At 38.7% G+C, this 24,191-nt stretch overlaps 1 protein-coding gene across 2 annotated transcripts; it reads right to left on the reverse strand.

Moving 5' to 3' along the window:
* Window positions 1-360: 360 nt before the first annotated feature.
* On the reverse strand, window positions 361-10,492 carry LOC134839111 (uncharacterized). Of its 2 annotated transcripts, none has more exons than XM_063854549.1 (3): window positions 10,379-10,492; window positions 9,026-9,372; window positions 361-2,270 (listed from the first exon to the last, which is right to left on the reverse strand). In XM_063854549.1, exons 2-3 carry the CDS (start codon window positions 9,315-9,317, stop codon window positions 637-639), a joined length of 1,926 nt encoding a protein of 641 aa, XP_063710619.1. In that variant the 5' UTR covers window positions 9,318-9,372; window positions 10,379-10,492; the 3' UTR covers window positions 361-636. The 2 variants fall into 2 exon arrangements, with proteins under 2 accessions (XP_063710619.1, XP_063710618.1); XM_063854548.1 differs by lacking the exon at window positions 10,379-10,492 and adding an exon at window positions 10,033-10,372.
* Between the last annotated feature and the right edge of the window lie 13,699 nt (window positions 10,493-24,191).

Genomic DNA, 24,191 nt, shown 5'->3' on the forward strand with positions numbered 1-24,191 from the left:
TTCAGATCTGGAATTTAGAACTGAAAAAGTTTATTCCAGATCTGAAATAGAAAGTTTGCTAGGTACGGGTACTGTTTCAAAACAGCAGTTAATTTGCTTCCTTAGTGATCAATTAGTTTTAACTTTTTTTGAGAAAAGCCAGGTTGACATTTCTGAGGTTTACTGATTTTGCAAAATAAAAACCCTTTCCCTGGGAAACCAAATGCTTCTTGACCTGACCTTGCCAATGTCAATGAATTTGAATCAGTGTTACATCTCTATTGCTGAGTTGATGGTTAGCTATAAAAAATGCAGTATCAAAATTGGTGTAACTCTATGAACATCTGTATGAAGGTTTGTACATTTGTCAAGGATGTTGATCATAGTGCATTGATATAAACGTTCAGTTCATTGAAGATTTTTTCAGTAAACTTCCGTTTTCTGCAGTGTAATTTTGCAACACGACCAATTTAGATATAAAGTTTGATTGAAAGTTAATAGCAAACAACTACAGAAGAACAGCAGATTACTATAAGAAACTGCTGTTGTAAATAATAGCCTAATGTCTACAAAATCAAAGACATATGAAATGTAATTTAAAAACATAAAAGCACAAATTGAGGATGCCAGTGAATAAAACTTCCATCGAAAATGCCGTTAGATGGGCTGAAAATCGAATTTCAAAACAACTGGTTGACCTTCAAACCATTTTTCTCCACGAGTTGCAAAAACTGTGTAATCGTCAACTGGGCATATAACAGTCGTCTTCTCCAACGGGGATACATTTTCGACCTCTTCCAGCTTTGTTTCCTTTCCCTCGTCTACTTTTGCCAAATCTGTTCCAAGGTTTATTTTATACATCCGGGAGAGTGATGCACCCTCGCTCTCTCCCACGCATATATATCCCTCAAGTTGAGAATCAATTGGCATCCAAAGCAGAGAGTAAATCCTCGTCACACAAGCAGCAAATACATACTTGATTGATTGAGGTTTCAGGGTGGTACTTGAAGATAAAGATGATGATGTTGAGGCCGCTATTGAATGACAATGTGACTGTGATGGCAGTGTGACTACTGCTATTTTTTTGTTCAAACCACAACTCAATAGGAGCGTGTTCTCATTAACCAATGTAAAACCATTCCAATAAATCCCTTCATGTACGCTTATTTCAAGCGAAACAGTTTCCATTCTCTTCTTGTTTTTGTAAACGGTTACGCTGCGCCACTTCCGATCATCTTTATTCCTGTTATCAAATACAGACAGAGCCAACGTGTCATGAAAGGAGGACAAATACCAGATCACACCACTGCCATTAAGCACTCCTTGAGTATCTAGCTCTGATTTCTTTTTAAAACTGAATTGATCCAATTCCTCAACTTTTTTAAAGTAAGTTCCACCGTCCTCTCTAATCACTCCGTACATAATACTTCCATCGTTTACAGTTATATCCCACAGCCAGTTTTCCTTTTCTCTCAACTCATTCCACTCCATTGTCCTCTTTACTTCCAACTTTTCATTTTTATCGTTCAGTCTCAGTACCGTTATTGTGTTTAAAAAATTAAAGCACATCAATTCTCTAGACTCCGCATTAAAAACCGCCTTATCACACCTAACAATCTTATCGCCTATCCAAGTCTCCTTCACACCAGTCAACCTTTTCCTTTTCTTATCTTCAATTACCAATTTTTTTCCAGCACTAACACCGTCACTTCTCCCAGTTACAGAGCTTCCTCCAGGAGAACTAGTAATATTGTCAGTCATTCTAGGGCCAGATGTTCCTCTTGAAGTATTGGCGCCCTGGTTCAACTGATTTGGTGAACCATCAGACTTGGAGTCCACAACCTCGTCTCCGAAAATTCGCTCATAAGTAGCCTCGATTTCAGAAAATTGCGATAAAATTTTCCGTTTATAATTTTGGACATTTGCCATTTGTGCCAACAGGTGATTTCTGACATCGCGGGACTTTTGCTCTATATCTCGCGCCGATTTACATTTCAGAACAGCTTTCTGTGCTCGCTCTGCTGATTGAATCTGGTCAATGCAAGGCTGCCATTCCTGTAGAACTCCAGTCATATTCACACATTCTAACCTGTAAGCTGCAATGCGTGCTTCAACTTCCTTCTGGGGTCTCATGTATATTGACATTGTGCTGATATTGTGTTTTTTCCAGTCACTGTGTTTTTCATCCCAACACAGAGCACAGATAGCCTCCGAGCACTCGTTGCAGTAGAATCTAATGGATTCAGATGGGTGTAAGTCGCAATAGCTTACTGAAGCTGTCTTGGGTCGCTCTGAAACACAGCCGTTTATTTTCTGAAAAAGTAGATCAACGCGAATTGACTACCTTACCTTCGTTTAACAGCTCTATTCATATACATAATGGAAAAATGCTTATCAAAAAATTTAATCCACGAAAATCTAACGACAATAAATTTCTTTTCAAAAAATTTTCTGGCGAACCAGGCTTACAATTCACGTGAACATGGGTTAAAAAACAAAAACAGCAAGTTTTAGTTTTGAATTCTAGGGAAGGATAAAGGCACACTTGAAGACTTTCAAAATTTGTCAAATTACAAGATCCTTATTTCTTGGATTTAAAAAAATTCCACATTTGACCCAAAAATAGCCAGAATCTATGTGTTTTAATTTCATGAAACATTAAAACTTACTTGAAGCAAAAACTTAGACCATATAATTCTTGCAATGATTTCAGAAAAACTGCAGTCATATATGAAACTTTTTACTAATGCTTATGAGTAAAATCAGTTGAATGATAAGAAAACACCACTGTCAACAATCATCTGTTAAAAACTAGGGGCCCAACTAAAGCTAGTGATACATTTTTGATATTTTTAGAATATGTTGTACTGATGCGGGATGGCAGTCGTAATTTTGAAAGTTTCAGAAATTGGTCTTTCACCAAAACACTAGTGGCTTTGCTAATAAATTAACGGATTCATGTAGGGAAGACTTTTGCTCGGTCTTTCAACTGCACTCAATGTCAAATTTGGCAGGGTAGTTTTCAAGAGAAATGGAAAAATTTCGGAAAAACGATAAAAATTTGAAAAATGGATTTTAATAAGGCCATACATACGGTCTTTTTAGAAAAAACGGTGTAATCGGTCACAAAAATATACAAATTTCACATTTCTCGAGGCTATGACTTTTTCTAAAGAAACGAAATCGTGCTAGATTAAGCCGAAAGAAGCTTATAACCTGATAATTTGATTGTACTGTTGATCTCAGAATTGGCAGGTACTTTTCGAGAAGGATCAAAAAGTTTCCCAAAATTGTCAAGTTCAAATGTATGATTTATCCGAAAGTTATACATATTTTTGGACATGATGGCTTAGACAAACTGGACATGATGGCTTAGAAAACCCAAAACGATTTTTAATTTCCGTTCTTTGGATAATTCCGAGTCGGATGCTCTTCTACTGGGCCCTAAGGGGCCCACAGAGCATCCTACAAGATTTGCAATAGAAAGTTTTTTTTAAAAAATTCGTTTTTGACTTTTTTTCAGGTTTTTTTTCGTATTAGTTTCAGCAATTTCATTATCTTTCACACCAAATCATGAAACTTTGCGGCAGCTTACAATGAATGCTAGTAATTCAAACTTTCTATCGGACTATATATGACGTAAACTAAGCTAATGTAGGACAGATCTGAATTAAAAATTCTGTTTTTTACTACAAATTTCGGTTTAACGACCAAATAAGAAAATTCTACAACAAAAAAACTTCTAAAAAACAAACTGGACCTTCATATTACCCAACGGGAAACTCGTTTTTGATTTTCATTAATTTTCAATTTCCACAATTTTTCATTTTTTCGAACCTTAGATGACCGTCTGGAAAAGTGAAATTTTTAATTTTTGCGAAAGCGAAAAAAAATTATGCCAAACAGTTTAAAGCATCATACAACACGTCTAAGGCACTATTAGAAAGTTCTTCTTGACCAACGCCGAAAAAGTTACTGAATTAGAGATAATTGAAAAAATCACTTTTTTGGGTAGCTGGGAAAAGGCCCAAAAATGGCAAAACCCATCTTAACAAAACTATCAAAAAGTGACATTAACAAACTTCCATTATTTCCAGGGTCTAGGGTCTCATTCAAAAAATTTGGGAATTTTAGCGGGGAGTTTTCGAGCAACCGACTATTTTTTTTAAAGTAGGAACAATAAACTGGCCAAAGTCAAATATTCCGAGGGGGCCCCTGCCCCCTCTCAATGGGTTTATATAGCGTCGTGGGAACTCGCCTATTAAGGCCCGAAAATGTTTAATCCGATACACATCTTGACCCTCTATGAATTTTTTTCAACAAACATGATTTGTGCATAAAAACGCCCAAAAACTAAGTTTCCACAGACTTCGTGCTCGGAACAAAAAAATACCATCAATCATAGTTTTAGACTAATAGGGACGATGATTCCGGATCCACTTTCCTCAATGCTTAAAACATTGTGCAAAAATCTTTCCAAACTGACCAAAAAGGTAATTTTTAAACCCTCACAATTTTGGGAAAACTTATCAAAGATCAAATCTGTTTTATTTTAAGCTCAAAACATCGATGGCATTCAGGCAATATCAAAAATCCCGTCAAAAATTGCTATCTAAGAAAATCGATATTTGTCTGGAGAGAAATAGAAATTGAGCAGAAAAATTCTGTCACTTGTTTGAAAGCCGGGAAAATGAACCACAGAATCGGATTTAAGTATACAAATCGTAATAATAAAAAAATATCAAATTGATTACAGTAACAGTGAACATCGCCGGGGTTCGGGTAGTCGATATATGCTTCGACCGACTCGATATCTTTGATTCGAACATCTTGACCAAAAATTTTGTTTTTACCAGCTCGATCGAAGGAAAAATAGATTCAACTGTGTTCGATCAAAGCGTGCTATTTTTCGCCCGGATCTAACCAAACTGGCTATGCTGTCACCACTCAACCAAAGAAATGTTGTTTTTAAGCTGTGTTCGAAACAAACGTGCTATGTTTCGGCAACTAGCACGACTCAAATTGGCCATGTTTTGACTACCGAGTCGAGAAAAGAAAATGAAAAATAATTTCGACTGATTGATCTAAGCGTGCTATGTCCAACTCGGCCCAAACTGGTTATATTTTCACCAGCTCGGCCGAGAGAAAACTGTCTTCAATTGTGTTCGACACATGCGTACTATATTTTGAACGACTCGAAATAAACTACTGGTTCAAACAAACCGAACTTTTAAGGTCGCGTTTATCCAGTGTTTAGGGACTAAACATAATAGTAACAATTTAATTATCATTTCTATGCCCTTCTCTCATAATAATAATAAAAAAAACATTATAAAACATTGTATGTTGCGTGCTAAAAATTATCTACCGTAAAGATTCAGCAAACAAACTAGAAAGAAAACTTAAATCCAACGGCTTTTTAACCTCGCTTGAACATTGCTCGACATTGAAAAAAATCATCCTATACAAATCCTTTAACCAAAAAAAAACCATCAAAAATGGTAAGCTAAAAAGCCGATTTTTCTATAGAAAGAAAAACAACACAAGCACAATTACCATGGCCTGGAACCAGAACAACAACATTTGTAATAAGAAAAGAATTAATTAATTACAACTTTTAAAAACTCATTGGTAGTTTCAAATGAAATCCATAGCTTATCTTGTTTCACCTTGGTTATTTAATTTAGCAGTCTGCTTGTTCCTTCTCTAACTTGATTTCATAAGATCAAATAATGAAGTAAGCTTGCCAATTAGCACTTATTTTCAAAGATTTAACAATCAATTTGATGTTCTTTTCTACCCAAAAATGATGTCCCAAAAAGAGCACACTGCAAGTCCAAAAAAGTTTGCTGTATATTTCTAGTGAAACTATGTTCTACCGGGCTCTGTTCCAACTGATTAAATTTTTTCTACCCAAAATTGATGCCCTAAAAGAAAACACTTAAACTGTTTAAGACAAAAAAATTTCCAGTATATTTCTAATAAAATTTTGTTTTACCGTGTTTGATCTATATTAAACTATTTTAAGCGATAAAAACTATAAAAATCAACTAGCGTGTAACGCACCTGCGGTGCTTCGAGTTTTTAACAAATTATTAAAACCGCAGTTATTGGAAATAATGTCTGTATCCTTTGAGTGTACTCTGACAGCACTTAATTAAAGGACTGGTAATTTCAAATTTTGTAAAAAAAAAAAAGTTTATTTTTTTCTTAACTTTGAAAAACCATAAAATTCTTTGAAGTTCACTGAAAAATTTTAAATTAACATTAAAAAACGCCATAACTCGGAAATTTAAAGTAAATGCGCAGTCACAATGGAATGCAAAACCTGCAACTCCTGATAGTACTCTAACAGTACCCAACTACAGCGGTGGGATTTCAAATTGAGAAACTTTTTGAAGAAAAAAAATCATTAAAAAAGTGATGTCTCAAAAACACAAAAGGTTTGAGCAGTCATATTTCGAGGCAAAATTTGTAACCCTTGAGATCCTGCGAGTACTCTGACAGCCTCTACTACAAAAACGGACATTTCAAATTTTGAAAATTTTTTGAAAAATCAAAAAAGAAACGTCAATTCTCGAAAACTATAAGGATTTGAGCAGTCATATTCAAAGGTAAGATTCGCAACCCCTGACGGTACCCTCAGAGTTTCCAACTACACGATACATACTTGAAAATTTTTGAAAACTTTAAAATATAATTTTTTGAAAATTTTTGAACAAAAATCATAAAAAACGTCAGATCTCGAAAACTGTAAGGATGTGAGCAGTCATACTCAGAGGCAAGATTTGCAACCCCTAAGTGTACCCTCAGAATTTCCAACTACACGACACAGATATTTTAATTTTTTGAATATTTTTAAATCTAAGTTTTTTGAAAATTTTTGAAAAAAATCATGAAAAACATCATATCTCGAGAACTATAAGGATTTGAGCAGTCATATTCAGAGGCAAGATTTGCACCACTAGGGGTACCCTCAGGATTTCCAACTACACGATAGAGATCTTCTAATTTTTTGAATATTTTTAAATCTAAGTTTTGAACGTTTTTGAAAAAAAAAATCATAAAAAACGTCATATCTCGGAAACTACAAGGATTTGAGAAGTGAGGTTTGGAGACAAGATTCGCAATCCCTGAGAGTACCCTGACACAACCCAACTACAGGGTTGAGAATATCCAATGTTGCGAAACTTTTCTCAAATTTGCTCATATCAAAACTGATGAAGTAATCCTCGACATCAAACTGGAAAATCGAAAAAGCTGTTTTACCATTGCAATGTACGATATAGCTTACACGTGAAAAAATTTTTTCGTTAAACATGCAAAAATAATACGTTGAAAAGGCTTAAACATGGCGAGATAATGAAGCTCGCATTTAAAAATATAACTAACATGTTACGCACCTCCGGTGCTTTGAATTTTTGACATATCATGAAAAACCGCATATATTGGAAACCAGATCTGCAGGCTTTTAGTGTACTCTGACAGCACCCAATTACAGGGTTGGTAATTTCAAAATTTATGGACTTTTTTAAATTTCAATTTTCTGTCAACTCTCGAAAACTACGAATATCTAAGCAGTCAAATTTGGAGTCAATATTTACAACTCCTGGGAGTACCCTGATAGCACCCAACTACAGGGAAAGGAATTTTAAATTTTGAAAAAAAAAAAATTTTTTTTTGAAAATTTTTTAAAAACTCATAAACATAATATCTCGAAAACTACAAGGTATTGAGCACTCATAAAGAGAAGTATGGTTTCCATCCCTGAGAGTACTCTGATAGCCCCAACTACACAACTACAGGGTGGGTTGAAAAAAAAATTAATTTAATTTTTTTGAATTTTTTTGAAAACTACAAAAAACGTCATCTCGAAAACTACAAGGATTTGGACTAGGAGGCAAGATTCGCAACCTATGAGAGTACCCTGACAGCACCCAACAACAGGGTAAAAGATTTTAAAATTTTTAAGAAAAAATTAATTATATTTTTGAAAATTTTTTGAAATCATAGAAAACGTAATGACTCGAAACCTGCAAGTATTTGAGCAGTCATACTTGCAGCAATGTTCGCAACCCTAGAGAGTACTCTGATAGTCCCCAACTACAGGGTTGTGAATTTCAAATTTTGAAGAAAAAAAATCGTTCGAGTTTTCTAAAAAAAATTGAAAAAATCACAAAAAACGTCATATCTCGAAAACTACAAGGATTTGAGCAGTCATACTTGGAGGCAATAGCTGAGAGTACTCTGATAGCCCCCAACTACAGTAATGGGAATTTCAAATTTTGAAGAAAAAAAAATATTTATTTTTTTTTGAAATTTTTTTGAAAAAATCTCAGAAAACGTAATATCTCGAAAACTATTTTATCTCGGTAACTTTTTTGTAATTTGATTTTCTGAAAATTTTTGAAAAAAATCGCTAAAATTGTTGTATCTCTTACACTAAAAGGATTTGAGCATTCATAATTGGAGACGAAATTCGCAACCTTTTGGGGAATTCTGACAGCATCCCACTATTGGGCTGCTTATTTTAAACTCGGTGGAATAATCACTGAATTCGAACTAAAAAATCGATAATATTTTAACCATTGTAATATACGATATAGCTTAAACGTGAAAAAAGTTTTCGTTAAACATGCAAAAATCTTACGTTGAAAACGTTTAAACATGGTGAGATAGTGAAGCCCGCATTCAAATATATAATAGATAGATAATAGATTGACAAAGTCGATAGATAGTTAGAACAGTGAAAAAGAAAATTGGAAAAAATAAATGGAAAAAATTGACAGCTGTTAATGATCGAAATTTTTGTTGAAGTTATCACATATACTGGAAACAAGATCAATGCGTTTTTTTGCGCTTTTGCATGGGAATCCATCAATTTTGAAAAAAAAAAGAAATCATTCACGTTTTTGCTACTATTATACTTTTGCCGTTCGATAACGGATAACTTGTCTCAGAAGATGAGAAAAAAATCATCTCGACCTACCTAAGAGACAATCATTTTGCTGTTTTACAGTCAAAAACAATAAAGAACACATCATACCTGCGTAGGGTGGAGGTGGCATCATGAAACTGTCGTCAACCGCAGCCGCAGGTCTTGTGGGTAAGTTATCCACTACAATTCGTTCTGTGAACTTAGTTCGACTGCTGCGGCATTTTGCAACAGGACACTTCTGGATTGTTTGCGTTTCCAGAGCAGCGGTACATGGGAGGCAAATGCAGTGTCCGCAAGGAAGCTCAGGCACGTTGCCTTTCAACTTATTGGCACAACCAGGACATTCCAGTTGCGCATCATGGCCCTGATTGATCCCTTCGCTTCTAGATGAAGAAGCCATGATTTTCGAGTAAATAATATTTACTCAGATTCTTCCGAGACTCCTAATGAAGAACCTGTGAAACAACGCAAAAAGTGTTGTTCTAATTGTTTAATGCTGAGTGCGGTCAAACGGTAGACAAGCTTTATTTCATACTAGTCGAGAAAAAGACAAATTCAATTATTAGCCAATCAGAATCCAGAACAAAAGTACGCCGAAATTCGAGAAATTTATTTGTTTTGCATGTTTTTCTTTCGTTCTATCAATTCTGACTGGTTAATATAGTAACTTTCGACTAAAGACGTGCTTACTTTATGAGGTCTATTTGTTGCTGCCTAGTCAATTTTCGCGATGTCTAAACGGACATCATTCCCTAAAAACTTATATTCGAAACAAAATTATGATTTTTTGTGAAGATTTCTGAAAACGTCGTAACCTTCCTTTCCTAATTGGCTTTTCCATGAGCTGCTACAGTCAAGAAATTTGATCGTTTTTATCTTGCCAGCAAAATTAAACCCATTGCAGGTGCTGTTAATTGTATGAAAAATGAAAATTGTTGGTCAAAAATTTTTTCTTTTTTTGAGGGGAAAGTTAAAATTCACTGAACGAAATTAGTTGAAAAAATATAAGATTCAAAAGCACAAATTTTGTGATATTACATGGTGGCATGCCCCATTTGTTCGATAGTTCTAGTTTTACTAAGCAAACAATACTCAATCAAATAACCAGTTTTCACCTGGGATATTGCGCAGAGGTAGAGATCGAAGGCGATCAGATTCCAAAGAATGCTTCAAATAGAAAGGATGCAATTCAAATTGTATTAAATCAAAGTTGGAAAATTCTAAATCGGAAATTTAAAAAAAGACAAATGTTTGAATTCAACAATTCAGACGAGCTAAACTGGGTGGATCTTTAGAAATGTTGGGTTTAAATGCCAAAAATTAACACGAGACCTGTAGTTTTTTTGCGTAAGTACGATTTAAAGGATTTTGAGAAATTCGTGGTTTTTGTTTCTAGAACATAATAACGTTTAACCTCTCGATGAATCTTTTTAATGAAGAGCGTGCATAAAAATAACTTACGTCCAACGCTTAAAAATCAGCACAACTTTACGACACGTGTGTATTTTTCTCAAGCATAGTATAACTCGAGAATTGAAGAAAATTGTTATCAATATTAGTAAGAATATCTTTTCATGTATAAAAACAGTTTTTTATTTTTGTCGAACAAAACTAAGCTTCTGTGCCGTCATTTTAAACTCTTTTACATTTCAATTTGAAAGTTAAACTTTTTAATTTTGCTCATTTTATGATAACGTGACAAAGTTAGCGTAGAAAAGCTCATTATTTTATCACTAACTCTCAATACCAGCAAAAACAGATCTCGCCATGTAAACTTGTTTTCATTACAATTAGTCAAAATTGAGCTTTTGTAGAGTAAGTTTTAACTCTTTAACATTAGTAACTTTAAAATTAAAGTTTTCAACGTTCTACAGTGGCTTGTTTTTGCTAGTTTATTGTACAACTGAAACTTCAAAAAAACTATTTTCATGTGCTTTTTTGTTCAATTAAAACAATTTTAACGCTCAATCTTAAGACATTGCACAAACCTGGCAGTAGCCTCGAAATTCATCGATGGTGTGAAGAATGATGAGCTTCGAACAATGCTAGCAACGCATTACACACCACTATCAACCAATGCGCCAACACCAGAGGAGTTGAGACTCAAGTCAAAAGAATATATTTTGTTGAAACCTCCTTCGAGATCTGGATATTATAAGAACAATTATGGCAATTTTAACAACGGACCAGCAAACCAAGGGAACAACTGGTACAAACCGAGGGATGATATGGACAAGAGACGCTCTTGTGCCAATTGCAGTTCAACGGACCATCATGTGTCAGCATGCCCAACTTACAAACAAGGCATGAAAGCAATAGGCTTTGGCCTCGAGGACGAAGATGCGTCAGAAGTTGACCATGAGGATTTCATGAGAGGAGTAATTGCGAAATTCGGCCCGAGGTGTTTCTTTTGCAACTTGGAAGGTCATTTCAAATCAGATTGTCCACAATTCTGGGATGCAGTGGCAGACATCAAGCATCCAAGGCATGAGGAAATTTTATCAGGAGTGAAAGCCAGCAAGGCTCGCCCGTTGATTGAAGCGGAGGCGCGCAAAAAAGACAAACCGCAAGAGCTGGCGACGAACAAAATGCAAGCGGTAACTGAAGAAACATGTGAACCGGAACCAGTGACTGCGGCCGATGACTTCAAGATTGATTATAGGGCAGCCGCGAGGGATGCTCAAAATAGAGTGCAGCAGGAATGGTGACAAAAGAGATCGAACAGAAAGTGAAAATCGAACTGGAAAATGAGAAACTACAGGAGCAACTGAATACCTTCGAAGCAACGGAGGTCGAAGAGTCTAAAGCACCAAGCAGTTTGAGCATGAAACTTAATGTGATCTCCGGTCAGAGGTTTGGCATGGTACCGCAAGGAAGCAAGATACAGTCGATAATCTCGGTGGCTGGACACCAGGTAATTAGAAATCTGAGTGAACCATCCGAGTTCACTTTGATGCATTTGGACACAGATGCAGATTATCTGAGGCAGGTGGAGTCACGCACTGAGTCGAGAGCTGTGCGAGCACTACTAACAACGGGTGGCCCTCGCATAAAGAAACTTCATGGACGCTACGTGGAAGTCTATGGGCCGTATCAAGTGATGCTGAACGTGGATGGAATCAGTATCTACACTAGGACTTATGTAACAACAGATAGTGACCAAATAGGGCCGATCTATTTGGGAGAGGAGGAACTCAAAGTCGGCAGGATAGGCCATGACGCCATGATGGAAGAAGATGCAGTACACATTGGGTATGAAGCAGATGTGACCGCACATCTGCTCGACACCAACTGAAAGAAAATCGGAGTCACAGGGTTTCTGGACACAGAAGCGGTAGTGAGTGTGATGCCGATAAAAACTTGGGAAAGAATGGGCTTCACAGGGAAGAGCTAATTCCAACGAATATCCGACTGGCCGCCGCCAATCGAGGAGCGATTTACGTAGCCGGAAGAACACCAATAACGGTTCTCCACATGGGAGGAAGGGATCTTTTGATGAGCTTCCTGGTGGTAGAGAATTTGGACGACGCCGACCAATTCATCTTGGGCAGAGATTTCCTCAGGAATTTTGACGTGATGGTCGACTTGAACAACGGTCTAATACGGATTAGAAACCCGGACCGGAAGTATGTTAAGAAACCAATTAATAGGATAATAACAGACGAGAACAAGGTACCAATTTTCTTAGACAGAAAAGTAAAACTACAGGCAGGGCAGGCTGTGGTAGCAATTTTTAGAATGAGAAATTTAAATTCGTTAAGTGATAGTAAACAGGTTTGTTTGGTACCGAATCCAAATAGTCAAAGCTCAGTGATTTTAGGCCGGAATTTCTCGGTAACGCGAAACGGACTGTGTGTCAGTGTGTTATTGAACACACTGGACACCACAATTTCAATCCAGCGTGGAAAGAAGCTTGGTTACGCTTTGCCGATGAGGACCGACCATGAGGAGACAGAAAACTTGAAGAAACATAGTGTGAAAGACTGTCCTTATCATGCCAAAAAAGATAAAATTTTAAAGAGGATTAATGAATTAAAATCTATTCATAAATTGTTTTCAATGAAATCCGAAACGGACGACGGCTTATCGAGCTGCTCGAATTTTCCGGAACGCCCCTCGTCATATAAACTAGAATCTGACAAACCGGTTTTGCCAGAGATAGAACATTTAAAAGGGAAAATAGATGAGGGAGATTTCAAAAAATTGCGGGACGTCTTAAATCGGAACGCAGATGTATTTTCAAGACATAAGGCGGATATCGGTTGCTGTAATTTCGTCGAGCACGAAATCGAGCTTGAGGAAGGGAAGGCGCAAGACGAATGACGCCACATAAGTTGGAAGCGTGCCGAGCGGAAATTGAAATGTTGCTCGAATACGACATGATAGAACCCTCAAAATTGCCATGGGCTTGCGGGGTAGTAATGGCGAAAAAGAAAAGGGGACAGCTTAGGTTTTGTTGCGACTTTCGTTACTTGAACGCGGTAACGATAAAAGATGCGTACCCGATACCGCGAATAGACGAGAGCCTCTCTAAACTTGGTGATGCCAAGTTCTTCACTACATTGGACTTGGGTTCTGCCTTATGGCAGGTCCCGCTGCGAAAGAAGGATAGGGAAAAGACCGGATTCGCGTGTGAGTTGGGGTTGAACCAGTGGAAGAGGATGCCCTTCGGCTTGTGCAACGCAACGGCCACTTTTCAAAGACTGATGGCTCAGGCTTTCACCAGAGTGACCAAGAAGTACGGTCACCGACCCTGGAAGACCACATTGATCGGCTCGATGAGGTCTTTGGATGCATGAAGAGAGCAGGCTTGAAGTGCAAACCATCCAAATGTGAAATCCTTAGGGATTCAATCAAGTACCTGGGAAGAATGGTGGACAGGCATGGTGTGAGGCCGGACCCAGAAGCAGTAGAAGCAGTGTTGACATGGAAGGCTCCCAGAACGGACACACAGCTCCTGAGCTTCCTAAGGTTTGCCAACTACTACCGTGAGTTCATAAAAGGATATACGGACAAGGTGTATCCGATGCAGAAGCTGATGCGCAACAAAGGGAAAAAGTTCGAATGGAACGATGAAGCACAAGTTGCCTTCGAGCACATAAAGCGGGAGTTGTGCGAAGCGCCAGTGCTAGGCATGCCTACAGAAAAGGGCATGTATGTTCTTGACACAGACGCATCGGTAGTAGCCATCTCAGGAATATTGCATAAGGAGCAAGAATGGAATGGCAGAACGGTTCTCCGTCCCATTGCATACGGCAGCAAGGTCTTGAGTGACACTGAGATGAAATATGGTGCACCAAAAGCAGAAATGGTTTGTAGTTCTCACATTTGTAGAAAAATACCGCGCATACTTGGGGAGCGCTCCCTTCAAGTTACGCGTAGACAACAGAGCGTTATCCTGGTTGAAGACCTACTCGATGGATCAGAGTTATATTGGTAGGTGGATAGTAAGATTGGATGGCTACCACATGATAATCGAGCACAGGATGCGTGATAAACACCAGAATGCTGACAGCCTCAGCGAAAACTGAGTTATATGAATGATTGGAACAGAAACAAGCCAATCAGGCAGAAATAAAGGAAAGATTCTCGTTTCTGGACAAAGAAACTTATGAAGCGCTTCCCTTAACGAGTTGGTTGGACAAGTCCGGACATCCAATTCCAGGACATTCTGAGTTACCTGTAGAGAAAGCAGCCGAGATAAAAATCCTATCCAAGGGTGACCCGGTCCCCTTGGATCTGTTGCTGCGCTCAAACCTGGTCCAGCAAGAACTCTCTCGCAAGAACATAAACAGCCTCTCATTATTGGATAAAATGGTGCAAGTCACACCGCAAGTGATGCGGATGCTGGGTGGACTGTTAGAAAGAGAAGTGACCAGAGATGACCCCGAGTGGACAGCAGCAGTGGCATCACTAACAGTCAGGGAGAAAGTAAAGATCATGCCGTCCAGACGACAACACGAAGAGAACGAGAGGGATTGTAGGACAATAGTTCAGCAACTAGTATCCTCAATACCACACGAGGTTTTGACCAGTACCTCTTACGGACGGAAAGAACAGGGGAGCAATACGCGAAGGAAAACCGTTACCTTTGTGGACCAGGATAAAGAAGGTGAAAAAGTAGAACGAAACCTGGAGCAAGATTGTTTGTCCGGGGAGATGAACGAAGGAGTACAAGGCCAACACCCGGGACAAGGAAGTTTGTCCGTGGAGTCTGAGATAGATGAAAAAGTTCCTGATGGGAAACAGGACCTGGGGAACAAAGTTTTGTCCGGGGAGTTCAGATGGATGCGGAGAAGGCACAGACCTGATCTGGAGGAGGGTGCAGACTCCATCACAACCTCTTCGAAAGATGACAACTCCCGAAACTCAGAAATTGACACCTACTCAGACAGGAACTCGAGCTCAGGATCAGGACTGTCCGAACTAGCGATACACACACTACTAGTGGAAACTCGTGCAAGGGATCTGGACAGAGAGGTGTACCAGGATCCTGACAGTGATCGCTACCTCATACCAAGCGGAAGAGTATTTGACAACGCAGCAGATGATTTGGAAACAATAGCGGTATCGAAACGTTCGATAAGTCTGTTGGCACAAAAGGAGGTGGTCAGGACTGATCTTCAGCCGTTCAAGCAAGAAACACAGCCGTTGGCGAAGATTTGGTGCGTTAAGATGGAGGAGGACACACACCAGCCCAATGAGCTGAATAGTCAGATGAGGGCCATGAAGACGTACTTGAAGGCGAGATACAGACTCTCGGATCTTCTAAGGGCGCAGAAAAATGACCGCATGACAAGCAACCTGAAAAAGTGGATCGAGAATGGTTCTCCGGATAAAGGAGTCCTCGAGGAAGACAGTTACCGTATCCTGAGACAGTATTTCATGCAGAAAGAGGGAAGGTTATACTTGAACAAGGATGGGATTGTGACTTGCAAGAGAAGAGATGAGGACAAAGTCCTATACAAGTATAACGCGATAGTGTTGCCGCAACTCTATCAGACAGAACTCTTGTTCAGGTCGCATGTTCAGATGGGCCATCAGGCGATCGACAAAGTGTATCAGAGGATCCTGAAGCGCTTTGAGTGGCCTGGAATGAAAAAGGCATGCGAGAAGTGGGTAACAACATGTCTGTCATGCCAACAAGTCAAGGATCCAAGGAAATTGCGGTTTCCCTTGCAATCGATCGAGTCGTCTGAATTCAACGAGGTAGTGCAGATAGATCACCAAAAGATATGCATGACAGACAGTGGTTATAATCAGGTATTGGTCATGATAGATCATTTCACGAAGTATGCAGAGGCCGTGCCCTGCATAACTGCCTCGGCGGAAGAGACGTGCGACCACCTGATTAATACGTGGATAGCAAGACACGGTTGTCCGATGACGTTTCAATCGGATAACGGAACAGCTTTCGTAGGAGAACTCACGAAAGAGCTAATGAGACGCTCGCAAGTTGCTCAAGCTCACTCAACGACATACCATCCACAGACAAATGGCTTAGTGGAAAGGCAGAATCGAACGTTAGTGTCGATGCTGAGGGTATATTGTTCCAGGTGCATGACCAATTGGGGCAGATATCTTCCGCAGTTGATGGGAGCTTACAATAGCACACAACATTCCACCACCGGGGTCAGCCCACACATGATGCTGACAGGGCACGAGAAGTCTTTGCCCTTGACTTTCTTCTACCCAGAGTATGAGGGGAAGAAGACGTCACCACATGTCTATGTGAGGGATGTAATTAGACGTCAGCAAGAGTTGAACGACTTGTGTAGACGAAATACTCAGCAAGCGCAGGCAAGGCAGAGGAGAAGATTTGACAAGAAAGCAGCTGGTGCAAAAGCTTACTCGGTAGGAGATTACGTATGGGTATTTCAGAACGTTATACCACCGAAAGGAACAAAAAAGCTCCTAAAAAAGTGGAGGAGACTTTTCATGATTACGGAGGTGCACCAGGAGGGACGCTTTTATAGACTGAGTACTGGCCGAGCCGCCCACTACGAGAACATTAAGCCACACAATCCATCAACAGAAGACTGGTGTATATCCGCAGACATGGAAGAAGGGGATTATCTAATGATGGACCCTACTTGTGAGGTCAATGAGAAGGGCACCAGGGAAAAGAACGATGGAAACGAAGTCGTGGAGGAAGGAACGAATACACCGCTGGACCTGGATCCAAACGAGGTGATCGAAGCGGACGATGAAACCTTACCCTACGCAGCGGAGGATTGGCAGGATCCCGAACAGATGAAGGCTCCCAATAATTTGGAACCAGATCTTCCGCTTACGGTACAGACTCGACAGAACGCCGGGACAAGAAAAGAAAGAAATATAACCCTTACAGTGACGACTTTGTAGTGGATAGGATAGATCTGAAAAAGATAGTGGAAGAAGTAGTGGCTCTAGAAGAAATAACTGTGTCACATGACATTGACATAGTCGATGATCACGACGAGGAGTGGGTCGACGACTGGTCGAAACCCGAGGTAGAATTCGACGACGAGCAACAGCAGTCATATGAACAAGACTTGACGAATCTGCGTGTCTTAGAATGGCTGAACGAAATGACGTCGGACCCAAAGGAGACCAGTGTCACGATTCAAGATGTAGATCGTGAAAGCAAACAATACATGAAAACCGAACGAGATGATCCTTCCTGGGCTGCCCCGGAAGGGCGACTACTCATTCCGGCTTCCAATCTCGATTTGATACCCGGTATGCGATCGACGGGGACGTCTATGGATATTTTTGTCCGGGGAGTGGGGGTAGGACTTACCCACACAGAAAACTTGATAATAAAAAATTGAGAATAGCAAGAGAGACAGGAGACTTAGAAGCAGAAACAGGCAAAGAAACTAAGAAACCTGACATAGGGATGGTAGTTGAGTCATATTTTAACCTACCAAATGAATATTTAAGTAGCATAATACTAACGGACAGTGATTTCATACTCACAAATAGAACATTTGCGATAGCAATCACAGCAGATATGAGTTTTAGGACAGCGTTAGCGGCAGATTTTAAGAGGGAATATAAAAACATAGAATTACTTTGTAAGCAAAGACCAGGAGTAGGGGGCGTAGCAGCCTTGCCTCCGGCGGCGTCACAAATACCGGGGAAATACCTATGTTTCTTAGTGACACGGGCGACGGAGAAGCGGCACGTAGACCCGGAAAACCTAGTCTTGTCCTTGACGAGATTGAGAGACTTCCTCGTAGAAAGGGGTGTGAAGGAGCTTTCGCTTCCCTTGTACGACCCGAACAGAAGACGACCACATCCTCGAGATCTGTACGCGTTCATACATGTAATCTTCTCTGATACTATTATACAAGTATATTTACATAAGAAATATTACTTAAGTGTAGGCTGAGTGACGGGTGAGAGGGTGTTAGGCTAAAGACTAAGTTGTGTGATATATGTATTATGTTATGTTACGTGTTATGTTATTAAGATCTCGGATAAGAAGGGGTTAGTGACCACGAACAACTGAATAACGATCTTAGGAATAGATCCAAAATTTGGACTGTCCAATCTTAGGTCGAATTCCAAAATTTTAGAGACCGATTGATTTTAATAAATTTCAGGATAAAAATCTTTTTATCTGAATGTTTTTAAAAAAATTTTAACGAGATGTTAAGGTGAGTCTGACAAGTGTGATATTCGTGACCTCTTTTCTAGATCCTGATTGATCATTGAATTGCTCACTTGAGTCAAAACCCTGGAATCAAATCAAATTGAACCTGAAGAACAGAATGGATAATTTCAACTTGGATGAATTGATGGACCTGGCAGAGGCATATGTAGGACCGATGATAGATGCGATCTATCGTCGGCTAATGGATCGAGACTTTGCTCTGGAGGACCCAGAGGCAGTCATATTGCTGACCGCCCTGATAAACATCTTGGGGCATGACAACCGTGCGGACCGCCCCACGGAAGTCTTATTGATGGCAGCATACGGAGAGAGGGGAGTACTAGACCGCCCGAATATGAGAGTGATGAGGTGGAGAAACGGGGCTCTCTCAGGGAGTGACTTGGCGAATGAGCCTGGATTGGGAAATTTTAGGACTTATCAACCAGGTGAAATGCCTTTTCCCTCCAAACCCAAGCCTGGGCTGACGAGAATGCATCGAGAAATGAACAGCGAGGCTGCCTCGTCTGGTTCACCACTGAGAGCAGCTGTGCCGCCAAAGAGGGCGAAAATAGAACAAGGAGTTCAAACGAACCAAACCATGCAAGATCTAGATGGGATGAAGGATGAGCTGGAGAGGACCAGGAAGGAGCTGGATGAAGTGACTAAGACCATGCTCATTACGGAGGACGACAGAGACATGTGGAAGAAATTGTTCGAAGACTGCAACAAAAAGTAGGGCGAAGAAATTGAGCGCTTGAGGCGGGACTACAAGGAGCGATCGGAACGGGCCGCATTGACTACAGCCGCATTGACTACAGCATTGACTAAGCGATACCTGCAAGGAGTATTCCTCGTGGGCAGTCCCCGATGGAGCTCTTGACGCCTCGAGAGATGAGTCAGACAACGGAAACACGACTCCCGGCAGCAACAGGTCAAGTGACAATCCCGGCCCCTAGTGACATCTTGGGTGACCCAGTCGTGGAACAAAAGGTGAAGAGGCTGATAGAGACAGCTGGACGACTAGTCGCCAACAAGAATGCACAAGGTTCCTGGGTGACTGCATACTATGGAAAAATCGACGATGCGGGTAGAACATGAGATGGTCACAGCCATCAGCGTAGAAGTATTTCCAGGAGTTCTGCAGACTGAGCAGAAGTATATAGGAAAATGGAGGGAAGCAATCGAAACAGAGATGAACATCAGACACAGCGAAACTTATTGTAGACCATCAGGAGCACGATATTTGGTGGGTTCAACGTTGGCTCCAATGTGCAAGAGCAGATACCCTGTACATTTCGTGGCTGTGGACGTGAAGAGTACAAGAACGATCGTGGATCAAGCTTTCTCAGTGCCAAAGTGCGTGAGATTGGCGAGAATGTCTGAAAAGTCTTCCGAGTTACTATGTAAGATGTTCTCAGCAGTTCCAGTGACCACCGCTGTAAATTTTAAATCAGGACATTGACATTGGAAGTCAGAAAAGATATTTTTATCTTAGGTCATATCCTCAAAGTACAGATTAGTGAAAAAATTTAGAAGGCTATAGCGATGTGGTATGATGCCACTTATATTCTGCAGTGAGTCGATATGACGTAGATAAAAGTAATTTCGTGCATTTTGTAAATTCTGTTCGATGACACTGTACCAATTTTACGATTATTGCGAGGTTCAGTGGGGACATTGACCGGACTGTCCGGGGAGTATGTGACATTCGACCAGAATGGACATAAATGCAGATGCAGCAATTTCGAGTTTTTAGCAGCGAACCTTCCGAATTGGCGGTTTTGAAGGAATAAGAGCGTTATTGGGACGATTGAACAAAACGTGAAGGCTGAAGGATACGGAAGTTCCTAACTTTCAAAGATTCGAATTGGTGACGTAATAATTCTAAGAAACGTCAAAAACGGCCATTTTGGCAGAAAAACCGAAAAAAGACACAACAACAACAGTAGTTGCAACGATAACAACGGAAAAACTTAGAATCGGAATAAGAGACGAGCAGAAATAGCAGAGACCGTTCCGAGTTGCAACTATTGTGTCGCCACAATAGTTGCAAGGCCGTTGCGAACAACGGTGAAGGGCAGAAGACAGCCTTCCGGAAGGAAAATAGAGGTCTTATTTCCCCGGATTCAAGAATCCGGAGGGGTCTCGGGACTAAAACTCTTAGCCTTTTATATAAATTTTTAGCTTCCCTATTATTTCCTGAATTGAATTTAATTAACCTCTGATTTCATTTTGCTAGGATGAGAAGCTAGGATTTGGGGGAAAGGGTTGATCCATCTTCGATGAAGATGATGATTTTATCTACTGAACAAAAACAATTGTAATATAATAAGTAGTAGTAGCCCTGATTTTATGGGGATACTGAGACCCAGCCATGAGCTCACTATTTCTGCATGCAATTAAGTTAATTTGAGCGTTCTGGTCGAAGCCGGAGAACAGTAACGTTTTTGTCGACCCGATATTGAAAAAACCACCAAAAGAACTGGCTTGGTAGAGACGGTGAAAAGCATATAGAGCTCTCTTTAGACGTTAGCCAGTCCTCTTAGGACCTAGTTTTATTTTCCGTCGATATGTATCTTCCGGGCGAATGTTACACATTTTACTCTCGAGTTCAAAAAAAATTACAAGTATGTACCACCTTAAAACTCTAAAGTTTAAAAATGTTTTTGTTTCAAAATACTTTAAACTTTAAAACTCTAAAGTTCAAAATGTTTCAAAATACACAATAAACCAAGTTTTTAACCTCCATGACCCACTTGACACAATTTCTTTATCAAAACTAGAAATTGAAATTTTTTTTCTCCCACCAACAGAAAAAATTACACTTGACCTTTTAAAACAATACCACAATTTTGACCCAGTAATTAGACAACTCAAATCATGGCACAAATATAAAACAAAACCAGCAAAAGCTGATACCACAATTTTAGGAAATAAAACACTCCTCCGATATTTCCGAAAATTTAATAACACAACAATCAATGAAAATACAAATCTTTTAGAATATCAATTAGATGATTCTAAAGTTCCCTGTCTCCCCTTAAGTATGATACTGATAGCATTTAACATCTCCCATACACAAAATACAAACGGAAACTCAGGATCAGAAAAGTCATACTCGAATTTCACACAAAATTTTTATTTTCCAAGTGCCCCAATTTGGATAAAAGTATTATGCAATGATTGTATAATATGTCAATTGAACAAACCTTATCCAAATGAAAAGCAAATAGCACAAAAACAAGATTTTGAAGGACAAGTTTTTATTTTAACCATAGAATTTCATTTGACACTAAAGGACCAATTTCACCATCCTCTGAAGGAAATTCTTACATTATGGTCATTGTTGATGCATTCACGCACTATGTAGCACTCAACCCAGTACCACATTGTAATGCTTATTATGCCTACACAACACTTTACGAACACTGTTAGCTAAAATCGGATTACCCGAAACCCTAGTTACATACAACGGTACAGAATTTATTAATAATGAAATAATCACACTATGCCACTTATACAACATTAAACATAAACCACGTACAACTCATGCACCTTGGACAAACAGTTTAGTTGAACGTATGAACCGTTCATTACAAGAGTATCTTAGATGTATCATTAATGGAAATGATACACGATACACAGAATGGTCAGCAGATGTAAAAATATTTCCCTTATCATACAATTCACAAATAACGACAACTTTAGAAATGTCACCATATGAAATGGTTTTTAATCAAAAACCAAGAGAACCAATTATGTTTACAGCAAACTCTCATAAAAATGCGCAAGGTCATTGCAAACCAATTAATGATTCAATATGCTATAATCTACCATTACACACACATGATGAAGATCATTTTCATCACTCACAGATTCTCAAATTAGCCTCCGGCACACATACCGAATGGATTTTAAATAGAGATAAAAAGCATAATGAAATCTATCGAAAAGTAACAAAGAAATTGTTACAAAGGCAAAACATTAAAAGCCAAATTAGTTCACGTTTTATGCCAGCCACAGATTTAAAAATTGGAACAATTGTTTTAATACCTAATTTTAATACACAAAAAGGAATCTCCAAAAACTTACAACCACTTCGAAAAGGACCATATCAAATAATTGCCAAACCAACTGAAGTAACATATAAACTCACAGATTCAACTAAAAAAGAAGTTGTTCAACATCGAAACAATTTATTACCTTACTACTCAAAAGAATACGCATTACGCGAATTAACCCAATTATATTCTTTTACAGGTTTAAAAGTCATTCAAAACAATACATATACAGAACAAGAAATAAAAGTACATGACGACATTCATCATAAACAAGATCAAAACACAAAAACACCAGACCCAAAAATACCTCAAAAAGAAAAAAACAGGAAAATGACTGAAAAACCTTACCACAAGAACAAATAGAAAAATCAAAACACAGAGTTTCATCACGAATTAGAAATCAACCACGTAAAAATTACAAAACATTCATCCCACAATCTAAGTTATTAAAGAAAGTTGAATTTCAAAACCAACTTTAATTTTAGAGTCAATCATTCTTACATCTCTAAATCATTTCGAATTTTCATATTTTCAAGATAACATGCTGAAAATCACGCAACAATTCTAGTTCAAATTCAGCCAATATGATTCACTCAAATCCGTCACCTTCAATATCTCTAACACAAACCTACTAGCCGATAGATATTAATCTCCAGGCATATCTGTAACTATAATTTTCCAACCTCCAGGTCAAAAATAAGCAACTTGCTAAAATTTGACAACTAAAAAAAACACCACCATAATATTACAGCCCTCCCCTATCAAATAATGCAAAGATCAACAATATTTTCCCAACTTAGACCTCAACAACCCTCCAACCAAAAATGGCAAATTAGCCTAAAGTAAAAAAGGACCATAGTCATTTGGCCTAAAATACAAATAGTTCAAAAATACCCCAGATTACCCAACAAATAAAAACAAAGAAAAGAAGACCTCCCGAGCACCATAAAATTAGCCTCCAACAATTTTTAACAAAACTCAATCCAATGTCAAAAAATCAATAAATAATCCGACCACACTTGAGTTTCCCCCCAGAAGTTCACAAAAATATTCCACAAACGAATCATTTCTTAAATGTTTCTCTCTTCAACAGTCGATACTTTCAAAAATATAATCATAAACCCTTTCATAAAATTTTTCATTCTATTTAAACTTTTGCTAATATTTTTTGTGAAACTTTTTAAGCCCTAATAATCATTTAAATAATTTTTTGTAATATTTTTCTAATTTTCTACTCCCTATTTGAAATATATCTTCAATTCTCCCAAATCATTGACCACATTCACAGGTACGATAATTCAAAGTCTATTTAAACGATACGAACAATTTTTAGTAGAACAGATATTTTTTTAATATTCGTAATTTTCATCATATTTTTATCATCCCTAATTATGACAACGTGCAAATGTGTAAAAAAGGCAATAGTCACATTCGCCTTAGCAACAATACTTTTAATTCTTTTCATCGAAGAATATTACAATAAACATAAATCTTCCCAATAAGAAGCAGATTAATCAGTCACTTTTCCAAAATTGCTAACCAACCACCACCAAAACAGTCTTGACCGACATCT

This window comes from Symsagittifera roscoffensis, chromosome 2, assembly GCF_963678635.1.
Source record: "Symsagittifera roscoffensis chromosome 2, txSymRosc1.1, whole genome shotgun sequence".
Classification (NCBI taxonomy): Eukaryota; Metazoa; Xenacoelomorpha; order Acoela; family Convolutidae; genus Symsagittifera; species Symsagittifera roscoffensis.

Coding starts and splice junctions, on each gene's coding strand:
- LOC134839111 (XM_063854549.1), bottom strand. CDS start 9,317: ATGGCTTCTTCATCTAGAAGCGAAGGGATCAATCAGGGCCATGATGCG. Junction 2,271..9,025: donor GCCACCTCCACCCTACGCAG/GTATGATGTGTT, acceptor GCTGTGTTTCAG/AGCGACCCAAGACAGCTTCA.